The sequence below is a fragment of the Phaseolus vulgaris genome, chromosome 8 (genome assembly GCF_051622355.1).
Source record: "Phaseolus vulgaris cultivar YP4 chromosome 8, ASM5162235v1, whole genome shotgun sequence".
Classification (NCBI taxonomy): Eukaryota; Viridiplantae; Streptophyta; class Magnoliopsida; order Fabales; family Fabaceae; genus Phaseolus; species Phaseolus vulgaris.
In genome coordinates this window covers 4686173-4698595 of record NC_143505.1, presented here as the reverse complement: position 1 = coordinate 4698595, position 12423 = coordinate 4686173, and the positions used below count along the sequence as shown (strand labels likewise).

General features: G+C 31.1%; 1 protein-coding gene across 3 annotated transcripts; it reads right to left on the bottom strand.

Moving 5' to 3' along the window:
- Positions 1–3614: 3614 nt before the first annotated feature.
- LOC137823989 (uncharacterized) lies at positions 3615–12321 on the bottom strand. Of its 3 annotated transcripts, none has more exons than XR_016514725.1 (15): positions 12132–12303; positions 10936–11641; positions 10551–10863; positions 10317–10463; positions 10134–10222; positions 9923–10015; positions 8445–8571; positions 7834–7898; positions 7584–7741; positions 6878–7069; positions 6737–6784; positions 5925–6071; positions 5699–5781; positions 4625–4740; positions 3615–3981 (listed from the first exon to the last, which is right to left on the bottom strand). XR_016514725.1 is itself a non-coding variant. In XM_068629395.2 (15 exons), exons 2-15 carry the CDS (start codon positions 11538–11540, stop codon positions 3899–3901), a joined length of 2283 nt encoding a protein of 760 aa, XP_068485496.1. In that variant the 5' UTR covers positions 11541–11641; positions 12132–12321; the 3' UTR covers positions 3615–3898. The 3 variants fall into 3 exon arrangements, 2 of the variants coding, with proteins under 2 accessions (XP_068485496.1, XP_090149877.1); XM_068629395.2 differs by having other exon boundaries at positions 7584–7758; positions 12132–12321; XM_090293751.1 differs by lacking the exons at positions 10936–11641; positions 12132–12303 and having other exon boundaries at positions 7584–7758; positions 10551–10568; positions 10669–10807.
- Positions 12322–12423: the final 102 nt, after the last annotated feature.

Genomic DNA, 12423 nt, shown 5'->3' with positions numbered 1-12423 from the left:
AACACTTACCCACCAAATATTTATTCATGAGATCTTATTTATAGGCAAACATGATTGAAGTCCACTCTAATTATTCTCTTTATTATTGTGAATGGTGTAAAGCATATGGTGATTATTTCAAGATCAGGATCTTTGGTGATTGCTTTTCATATATATACTTTTTTTTGTTATTCTATTATTATTTTTTTATTTGTATGTTTTATAATGATGATTATTATAAACCTCTCTTTGTATCAAATTATGCCGATTTATCTTCGAAATTATCAATTGGATTATATTTTTTTCAAGCCTCATCATTTGATTATTGAAAGTTTTTTTCTTATAGATTGTTTAAAAAAAATGTTAATATAAAATAGTTTGATATTTTGTTTATATAGATACAATTTGATGTAATGCACATTTTTCAAAATATACTAAACTATGATTAATTTAAACCTTTTATCACTATTAAATTTTAACAAAATTTAACATGGACAATCATTGTGATATGAAATTATAACTTTCACTTTTTAACAAAATTCAACAAATTTCACTTTTTACATGACAAAAATGACATAGTTATATTTTTATTACTCCACACACATGTATATATGCATACATATACATAATGTATGTAATAAAGTTTAAATGAGAGAGTTTAACTATATTTAGACACTTAATATGATTAAAATGAATGTCATTAATCATAACTTAACATATGAAAGGAAGACAAAGAGAAAACAATAAAATGTGTTTAAAGATATTTTTTCACTTCTTCACACCTACTGGTCAAGTTATTTTGTTTTCAACTTTTAGTTTTCCTTCATTTATAACTTTGACCGTATTAATGATTTCTTATGAAATTTATAAAATAACCCATCAACCAGCCAATAAATCTAATTAACATGAAAACATTGTGCCTTCATAACATTAATTTTCTTCTTGTTTAGGAAATTGTTTGGTTAATGAGGAGAGAACGTTAAAAAAAAAAAGAGAAAGGGTTAAAAAGGAATGGGGTTAAGCTTCTTTAATGAATTTTTTCAAAATTAAACAAACTGATTTGTCTTACCTTGTCAACATATAAAAATGAATGCTGAAAAGGAGAAAACAATACATTAAATATTTCTAGTTAAGTAGTAAAGTTAACAAATAAGTAATAAAATAGCTACATTTTTTATGACTAAAATTCAAGGAGGTCACTCACCATATTTGTAGAAGTTACAATGTTATTTAATTTTCTGAACTTTTATTCTTCTAAAATTTATATTTATTTTTTTAATTATTTTTACTTGTTTAAACACCAATATAAAAACTAATAAAAAAAATACAATAAAAAGTCAATCAAGAAAACGTTTCTACATAAATTGTTTTTATATTTTCTTATGGAATTTACAAAAGAATCCACCAACCCATTAATGAAAGAAGTGAAAGACAATAATAAATATTAATGTGTGTTATGAAGAATAAAAGGGATGAAGGTGTACAATTTGTTAGGAGGAGAAAATTATTTGATTAAAAACGATAAAAGAATTATAAATAAAGGAAAGAATTACGAAAGAATAATGAAGTTTAAACTTCTTCATTAAAAGTTTTCAAATTGTTTTTGTCTAATCTCTTTAAGGTAAAATAATATATACCAAAATAGAAAAAAAAAATTAATATTAAATTATTCATTTAACTAGTAAAACTATCAAATAAACAATTACACAACTACCGTGTTTAATGATTAAGAGTTATACAGTTCACTTACTATATTTGTAGGAACACAAAATTTATTCCTTTTTAAACTTGTCTCTCTAATTTTTTATTTATTTATATTTTTAATTGTTATTTTTACTTATTTAAACACTTTTATATCTATAACTATTCATAAAAGAAGAGTTATAACTATTAATTGGTACTAATTTTACCCTTACTAATATAACTATTTTTATTAATTTTATTATCTATAAAAACTACCTGTAATAAATAATAATTATCCTCAAATACTATATAATTATAATATTATAATTTTAACAAAATTATTATTATTATTTTTAATTTTTCATAATAATTTATATTTTAATAAATATTATAATATTTAAATTTGTAATTATATTGATATAATTATATAAAGGAATATATATATATATATATATATATATTTTAACAATTTGATAATTTTATTCTTTAGTAAGAGGGAATATTTTTTTAATAACTACCTCAATTGTCCCAAACATATTTGGTTGACTTCTCCATCATGAAATGTAATTGTCTAATTCCCCCACTTAAAATTACATAAACCTGTTTTTTTATTTATTTTTTCAATCATTCTTTTAGAATTATATTTTTTAAATTATGTTATTTAAATTAAAAAATACAAATAAACATACACCTACAAGAGATCACATAATAAAAAAAGTTTCTATATGAATTACCATGTTTTTATTTTTTTATTGTTGGTCATTTTTTTAAAAAAAAATAGGCCTAATTGCTTATTTACTACTAAAATTTTATATTTCTGTTAAATTTTCTCTAAACTTCCAGTTTCTAAATTTTATCATCTAAAATTCAAAATTATGAACATTCAACACTTTATTAATTATTTCTCAAATTACTAATCATTTGTTAATGTGATCATTGTTAAGATGAAATATATATTCTATTTTAAACTACATATTTTACGACAAATGTTTTACAAATTTTACAAGAAAAATTTTAATTTTTTGAATTTTATTCTGAACTTTTAATTTTTTTCAATTTTACTATTTACATTTTAAATTTATATATATTTTACATTTATGTAAATTGATGCCAATTTACTATGATTTTATTTCTCCATTTTTTTTAAAAAGAGTCTCAAATTTGTAAATAAATGATTTGCACCTCAAATTTACTTTTGAGTAATAACTTTACGGAAATAATTTAATTCTATGCAATTCAGTGCTTCGGGACTTATTGTTGTTTTCAGTATTTTAAAAATATGAATTCACTTGCTAAAGTTTAAAATGAAGAATTATAATCAAACATCTTCCTTTCTTATTTTCTATTTTCATTGGAAAAAAAAAATAGAAAATGATGAAAGTAAACAAGCCCAAGCCCTATAGCTATACTCTTTTTTTTTTCAAAAAGACCACATGTACAGAAATTTAACGACTTTTGCTTACAGAAGTCCATAATTTCTAACTGAACCCCATAATTTTAAAATGACCATTCTAATGATGCATTCTGGATTACTGGTTTGAAAATCTTTCGGAACAAGTTTTTCATAATTTCCAGAACATAAATTATGAAGTAAGATTTTTGGAAAATATGAGATCCTTTCCAAATAAGCATTTAAAAACATGAGATGTTTTCGAATATGAGTTTTCTAGAATATATGAAATGTTTTCTAAATCATGTTTTTCAGAACAAATTTTCGACAAACTTTTCAAAACAGAATTTCTTTAAAGAAACTTTTCAAAACAGAATTTCTTAAAGAAACTTTTCAAAACATGAGATACTTTTTGAAATGAGCTTTTCATATCAAACTTTTAACTAAAACCCAACATTTTACTTTCTCCTTATTTTTTTCAAAGAGTGTGGTGAAGAATGAAGATGAAATTAAACATGCAGCGGGGAAGAAGAAGACACACTGACAGTGTAGTGGCATGAACTAATCTTAATTTGTAAAGAAATTCATTCATTTATTTTTTTGTTATTTTTCTCTTGCACGAAGAAGTTAGTCTGTGCTGTGTATTTTCTAACCTTATTGAATAAGAATACAAAGATCCGTACCCTGCTTTACCTTTTTGTGGGAAGGGAGGGGCTCTGTTCATTACAGAAAACTAATAATCCCATCTTTACTGTTATATTTAAAAGAAAAATACACACAATTGCATACATACATAAAATGATGTCGAACTCGACTAGAGCCTTTAACCAACATCAATCAATAATACTACGATCTTCCTACTTCCTCTGTATCGACATGTTCTTTCTTGGTGCCCAATTTGACAATGTCTTCGACCAATATTTTCCCATCTGTCACGATAAAGAAAATGCATAAAAAGTAGCAGTCAATCTGGAAGCTGAACTAATTTTCAAATTTGGATGACATGTATACTATACAATATATAACCCTCTAGGCGTTATCATAGATAAGTAATAAAGATAGTATTGAACAATGGAATTCTAAAGAATTTTAGAGAACTATGGCATGCATGGAAGGTGCCGGACTTTCATTTTTGTTTAGAGAATGACACTTGTTTTAAATTGTTAAGGAATTTTTCATTGAAGTTGCAGGATGGTTTTAGAAACTACTAATGAAGCTGTGGATAATAGCTATTCAATTATTGTTGTTATTATTAACCCTAGATAGCTATATTAGCTGTACTAATGAGCTACATGCTGTACACAGCTTATTTTTTTAGTTACAAATAACAGAAAATAAGGGTGTTCTCAGGAGCTGTCAAGTGGATCCCAAAAATGATATCAAGGAAGCAAAAAATAGGAAAGAAAGAAGATAAAGAGGAAAGTATAAGTTTGCATTAGGTGATGTTTTGTGTTTTTATATTAGAAATTTTATTTGAATTAACTGGAGAGAGCAATTGAGTTGAGTGACATTCGTTACTGATATCAATTGAGGCAGTATAAGAAAAAGAAGAAAAATGGCACATGAACAGACCGCTATCCTTGGAAAGATTGCTGATAAGTTCATGAATTCCTTCTTTGCCCAGAGTGTCCTTCAGATACATAGCAGCAGATAAAACCTCCTCGGGTGTCACTTTCCCATCATAATCCCTGCCAGAACATGACTAAACATTTAAATGCCATTTATTTCCAACAATTAGTCATAAAGGTTTATAAATAAGGGGAAAAAAACTTTATCCATGTATCTGCTTACTAAATCTTACACATTCTAAATGAATTAAATACTTCGGACAAATTTGTTTCTAGGAGGAGGAACGGGCAAAAAGGGTTTTCATTCATTGCTAACATCAAATACTGAAACTCTAATCGGCACAATTGGATTTCAGATCAGATGTTTTCGTAATTTTTCACCCCAAAAGTAACCAATGTCACCGAACTACTGCTGCTCTAAAGCAAGCCTTTAGCCTAGAAAGTCTTAATTATGATGCCACTATGATACAAGTAACATGTTACTTGATTTATGAAGGGGGTGAGTACAGTGATTGTTGGATATTATAACTGTGGCAGATGGGTCAAAAATCTGCTCGCTGAGCAATTTCAGAATATTTTCTTCCAAGAATTGAGATATCATCTGATTGTTGAGACTCTTTGATCTTACCACGACTTTCTATATAAGAGAGAGAGCTTGATTAACTAAAAGAAACAGCTAAACAGGGATGTTGGAGTTTTTGTCCTACTGTCATCCCAATAGATATCTTATCCTAATAACAAATAAATTTGCAATTGATATAACCGTTATCTACTCCATGCCAATTGAGTATTGATTGATAAGTATTTACCATAACTAGTAGCAATCATAGTTATGAGTCCGTTCTTAAATTTACTCAGAGCAGGCCATTACTAAAAAAATAATAGCAATTTATTGTATCATGGGCTCTCCCATATAACAATGAGAATTTCCCCCTTCCCCTACAATGGTATCCTTTATGAATTCTGCTATTATGTCCAGCTAGTCGCCATTAATTAGAAAACACCGTATTTACATATTTTATAAATTGCATAAAGAAAATAGAAGCAATTAACCATAATTTGAAAGTATAGAAAAAACCTGTCAAGCAACCGCCAACGGTCTCCAATTTTAGCATCAACATCATCTATTTCTTTTTCAAGCGTCTGGAGCATAGTATCAACCTGAGAAACATATGAAACTCCTGTTGTTAGCTATTTCCAGTTTCAGAATATAATTCAGCTAATGATTAACAGATGTCTGCCTTGTTCCTTTGTTTTTCAATTGTAAAGTGGCATCTAAAGAAACTAGAAGGTCATAGAATTACCCTGTCAACAAGTGCTGAAGAAACCTTATCACTAATAGCTGCCTCAATAGCACCATCACTTTCCTTCCTTGCAGCTTTATAGGCCTTCATAGCTGCTTGCTCACCTTCTGTACCTTCTTTCCCTACCATACTATCATAAAGCTCCATCTGTACAATGGTAGGTTAAATTGTTTACTTTATATGTAAAAGAACCTGGACATGATTAATAGCTAGTTGGTTTAAGAAAACGTTTTCTGTTTCAATTCCTTTTTTCACCATTTCCTCTTCAAATCTTTGCAAACAGGAAACAATTTTTTTTATGATTATTAGAGAAAAAAGCATTTTTTCCTAAAATCCATAAGAAAATGAGTGTTCACGCACTGTGGGCCTGGCTTATCCTAATCATCTTATAAGCCCATAACCCTACCGTAAGTGTAAACACAGATACAATAATATACATGAAGGTGAATCAGTCAAATTAGAGACTAACATGCAGCAAAGCCTCCCTCTCTATAAAGCTAGAGAAGACATTTTGAGCATATTTTATCAAACAACAATGGCAATAAGAAATGAATTTTGACTACAGATTTTTTTTATGGAAAAATAGTGACAAATGTTAAATTCTAAGTTTTTGACAAAAATGCATTTATTTTATCTAGCAAATTAATTTTCAACAAATCAATGTTAAATGATGTGAATGTAGAAACATACTAAATTACATCCAAAATATATTGAAATTTCACTTTCCTTTGAATGCCCAAAAAGTATTCACTGAGCAATAATACTCAGTTGCAAGAATATGAAATATAATATGAATTCTAAAATCTACATACCTCCTTCCTAACAAGCCTCAAAAACTCTTCACGTTCCCTGCTCACCGACTGAAAATTTATCAGACAAAAGAATAAGTCCAAGCATTCATCAGTGCATACAAAGTGTGGAAAAATTAAAAATAATTTACTACCAATCCTTACAGATGCTGATGCTAAAACAGCTAATGCACGACTGAGCTCCCACTGGTGGTCATGTTTATCCAATGTCTTTGTTTTTACCTCTCCTTGTGTTTGTTTGGTTGACGAAACCTTCTCTTTCATAACCAAATCCTCTTCAGTACTAACAGATTCTACCATTTTGGCATGCTCAGCCTCCTCTTTCTTTGCCTCCTCCTATTAAATATTTTGCACCCATCAATCTCAAATCAGAGCAACAAGTATACCAATAGCCAAGCAACTTCAAGAAGTAATCATTATTTATGGTGGTTCATTGGAGGACAAGCATTGGAAATTTCTCTTAGATGATTGATTACAGTGTGCTCCAAAAAATGCAATGAAAAAGGAAATACTCTACATGAAAATTCATTTTTTATAGATGACTTGGCAGATTTTCACAATAAATTTATCTTTACCCTATCTTTCTTTCTCTTTTTCTTACTAGAAGACTTCACTATATACCTAAGTAGCATAAATAAGTTATTTAGTTATAATTCTTATGTTCCTCCCATTAATTATTCACAAAACTACAGTGAAATGAAGCAAACCTTTTAACATAAAATTATAGGTATAAATAAAGCATATCTTTTAACATGGTTACTCTAAAATTAAGGCTAAATCAACAGTCCCATGGCTCCCTCCCATAACATATATATCCCTAATAACAAAATCCATAATACAAAAAATCCACCTTGATTAGCTCCTCTTGCATTTCAAGATACTCCAACTTCCTCTTCCTTTCTGAAACAGAATCTTCAGAAGGCAAAGTTGTTACCCCAACAGTATCTACAACCTCATCTGGCAAAGAAGAGAGTGTAGCTTGAACAGCTTCCTCTGGTCTGACCTTTCCTGAAACAGAAAATGCCCTACAGAGAGAATGAGACAACTTCCCAGCAAATCCTTAAGAATATAATATTTAAACAGAGAAAATACTAAGATACCTAGAAAGAATTAAGAGGGAAGATGGCACAGAATGGTTGAGAGACAAATCCAGCCAGTCCCTAAGCTGCAAAGAAATATTGCAATTTACATCTCCCCAAATGAGAATATACCACCATATGAAGAGGTTTATGTTCAGGATTAAGAAATGTCTTTCATGTTCCAACTATATATGCAAATGCCTTTCGTTTTGCATTTAAGAGCTACACCAACAACCCTTATTTTTTAAGACATTATTTTGTTATGCATACAACACAATAATAGCATTCAAGAGTCTTGAGAATTGTTTGAGATATATTTGACATGTGTGGAGAATAGATCATATGAGGGGAAACGCTATTACTAGAGTGAACTGAGAAAAACTGTTGGCAAAACCATTACAAAGGATTTAGAGATGTCAAAGATTTGTCTAAAGACATGATTCATAATAAAACGCTAGGGTATTTTTGATCCACATAGTGAGTATTGGAAAAAGGCTATGTTGTTATTGTTGTTTACTTCTGAAGATAAGAATTATGACCAGTTTCTTGTTCAGAAAAAATACCAACATTTTAAGTTAACAGAGTTAAGAGAGTTCAAGGGCACAAATTGCACTGAAACATTTATGATTAACCTGCTGCCGCATTTCTTCCACTGACAGCAATCCAAGTAATCCTCGATCTCTACAAGCTTGACGAAGCTCTGCTTCCGAAAGAGATTCAACACCCTCGAGATGAATCAGTTTATCATCATTCTTGATCCTGCCAAAGGCAAACAATTTATACCTATTGACCCTCAAAACATCAATGAGGCAATCGACTGAATATGGTAATTTAGTAAAATAAATACTGTAGTGTTGAAAGCACATAAATCTTCAAGCATAGTGTGCAATGCTAAGCAGAATTCCCCATTTTCCCCTTTCTTTTCTTCATTTGTAGAAGGGAGTGACCTATTCTTTTTCCTTTCGTATTTTATTGAAAGTAATGGTGTTAGCATGTATTGAACATCATTCGGTAAAGCTTGTACTAGTTGTATTATACATGTACTTGACCTTAATTTGTTAGCATAATACATATATACAAAGACCCTAATGGATATAAGGCTAATGTATCCCTTCACAAATTCTCCTCTTCCATCTTTCCATGTCTCTTGATGTCCTCTTTCACGGTGTCAAGAGATACATTCTGAACCTAAGTTGGGAAAATAGACTTGCATCTCATTTCCTGGAAAAAAAAATCCTATTCTACACAGACCATCTTTGATGAGCAGCTCCCTAGACTATCCTGTGTCCCCTAAGTGGCCTATTACCTCCTTATGTGGCTCTCACACACAAACAACCTATCCACAAATTACTGGTACACACAAGATGTCATCAAGTGACAGCCAGACATGCATCAACAAGAAGGAAAGACCGAGAGAAACCTTATAAGAAAGGTGATGTATAACAAGGAATTAGGATACCAATGAAAACAAAAAGCTCGATAGAGTTCCTGTGGAATTACAATTTACCATGTAAGGGAGAGAAATCATAAAGAGGATGCACTAAAAATAAATTGTTTGTCTCACATCAATTATATTTATATTTTAAGGATTTTTTTAGTTAGAAAATCAATTCTTGAACCTTTTAATGAAAACACACATTCCAATGTAAATATGTACTAATATAAAGGACCATAGCCATCTAATTTCCTTGAATTCCAATAAGAGTAATGCACTACTTTCTCCCACTAAATTAACATTCGAACTTCCACCAGAGCCATTGATTCAGCTCTAACCGAATACTACCCAATGATGGGAGAAAGGTAAAAAAATCAGGAAATAATGTACTACTTTTAGTCCCCTAAAAACTAACATAAGTTAAGAACCGCGTGTTCTTCTGTTTCCTACAATTGGATTATGCACTGAGACTGAAAAAGAAGTCAACGAGAAGGCAGACATTCAGACATTGGTAACAAATATAAGAAATCTACACAATTGAAAAAATCCTTACCTAAACAGCCATGTACAAAGAAATTTTTTACGATAAATCATAAATGAAAGTAACCAGACAAGAGCCAATGAGCTATGCATAAAAAAAACAGAGAGGAAAGATAAATAAATGATTAATCTTACTCATGTAATCTCTTGCGGAGCATGTAACGCAAGTATCCATCAGTTCCATATGGGCTGATGCCCATATATTTACACATATTTACCAAGCGAGGCCTGTTCTCCATTTTCACAGCCAAAAAGCATGCTCATAACAATATCAGGATCCCAAAGTATGAGAGTAATAATTGGAGAACACAACTTGTTTAACATAAGCAATGGTGGAAACACCAACCTGCTAATGTTATCCAGGGTGAGCTCATCATTAAATAACTTTGCAAATCCTAAGATTTCATCATTAGAAACTCGGGCACCTGTTCTGACCTACATTAATAAAATAATAAATACAGACATAATGATATCAATGTTACACGTATACGGGGATGTAAAGCATCTATATCATGAAAAGCACGCTGACTTTGTTCATAAATTCATCAAGATCTTCAGCTGTCTTCTTCATTTCTCCACTTTGTGAATTCTGAATCTCCTTTGCCATTTCTTTTACAGTATCTTGAAGAAACTTGGCATATTCTATTCTTGCATTTAGCCTTCTTTTCAACGCCTCCTACAAGTTAAGCCTTCCCAAAATTGAGTGATAATAAAGCACACCAGTAGTCAAGCATGTATTGTTTGATGAGTATAATAATATCACCTGTTCTTTCATCTTGTCCTGGAAAGTGGATGGTAGCATATTGGGAAACAATTTAAGGAATACTGGCAACAATAACTCCATGAATGGAACTATGATAAATACAGCGAATGGAACTAGCCTGAAAATATCAGCTGTTGTCCTTGTGAGTTGCTGCCTCTCCCTTCTAGAAAGATTCTTTCCACCGGCAAGTTTCAGCATTAATCTGGAGCTTATCCTAACATCAGCCCATAGTAGTTTCGTACCAAACCAGTAGTGTTGCAGCATAGATTTAAATTCATCCCACCAATGGCTTAACTTCTTTGCCCAGTCATCCCTAGTTGATGGGAAATCAGACAAGTCTAACAAAAATTATAACACAAAAAACAAGAGGTGGAAAATTTTTAACCTGCTCATTGACATAATAGTTCTGAAAGCTGGACCAATTCCTAAAATCTTAGTCCATAACTTTTTTATAATAGAATCAACACTCTTCTGTGTTTCTTGCAATTGTTTAGCCTTAGCTTTTGCCTTTATGGTGCTCAATCCTTCTACAGCTTCATCACATTCCTCTGGTGAAGCTTCCTTCTTCTGTTTAGGAGCTGATCGTTCACTTCCCCTATTACTGCTACCCAATCCAGATTGATCAGTTGCAGCTCCGGAAATATGACGCGTACATTGCGATACCCATCCCAACCTGGAAAGATAAACTAACTCTGTTTTGTCCGATCTAAATCCAAAACTTGAAACTCTAAACGAATTATGCGAGACAAATCTTGAAGCTGCACAAGCTGCTAGATCATCTTTGTTGACAGTAAATAATTTGTTTTCCTGTACACGTTCTGTAGTCGCAGATGAAGAGAAGGGAAACCGGCTCAAACCTTCTGACTCACTAGATTCTAATGACCCAGCATGCCCAGCACCCGAGAATCCAAAAATAATGCGACTAGGTTGACTACATAGGGGGTTGAAGAAGAGGTTCCTTCTCTTCTTCAAAATCATTCTTGAAGCCATGACAACAAATTCCAGGCACTGATGTCAGTTTTCCCCAAGCAAAACGCTTAATAATTCAATGGTTCGATGTCAATGATACATAGAGTGCAGAAATTTATCACCTGTAAAGGGTAAGTCAAACAGCAATTATTATTCATCGAAGCACATTATGCAATTCATCAACAGTAACAGAAGTGCACGTTTGGTCATAGATTACTTTTGGTTTCTTTCTTCAAAAACTATCTCAACAAGTTTAGAACAAAAAAAGCAACTAATTCTACAAAATCAACTAATCCAAACACGCACTTTTCATATTAGTGATAGACTGATAAATTTAAAGCTAAATTCAGAAGAAGAAAAATCAGGCAAAAAAAACCTGGCATTCTAGCATTTTTCATAGTATGGATACCTACTAGAACTACTACTAGGACACAGAACATGCTAAACATATGCATATTATGCGTTTGAGTTCAAAAAACTCTTCAATTTAACCGATTGGAGCACTCGCAAACGCAGTGTCCACTGAAAAAAACAACAACAAATATTCATTCTCCTTGAATTTAGCAGAAATCCGAACCGAATCAAGCTCAGCTAATCGAAAACGAAACGCACCGTCGCTGTGAGAACACCGCAGGAAGAGAGGCGTTTTCACGGCGAAATTACCAGTGCTCGGTAACTGGAGAGAAGCGTGGAACAGAGCTCAATCGATAACCGGGGAGAAAATGTGCTTCTTCAATAGTAGCATAATTATGGAAGAAAATCATAATAATGCTTCCAAAATCATAATAATTATTATTATTATTATTATTATTATTATTATTAGGATTGGGTGAAGAAGGAAACAACTTTCTGGGAGTTTCCAATTTTTCCATTGATTCAGCATTTTTATTTTTTATTTTACTTT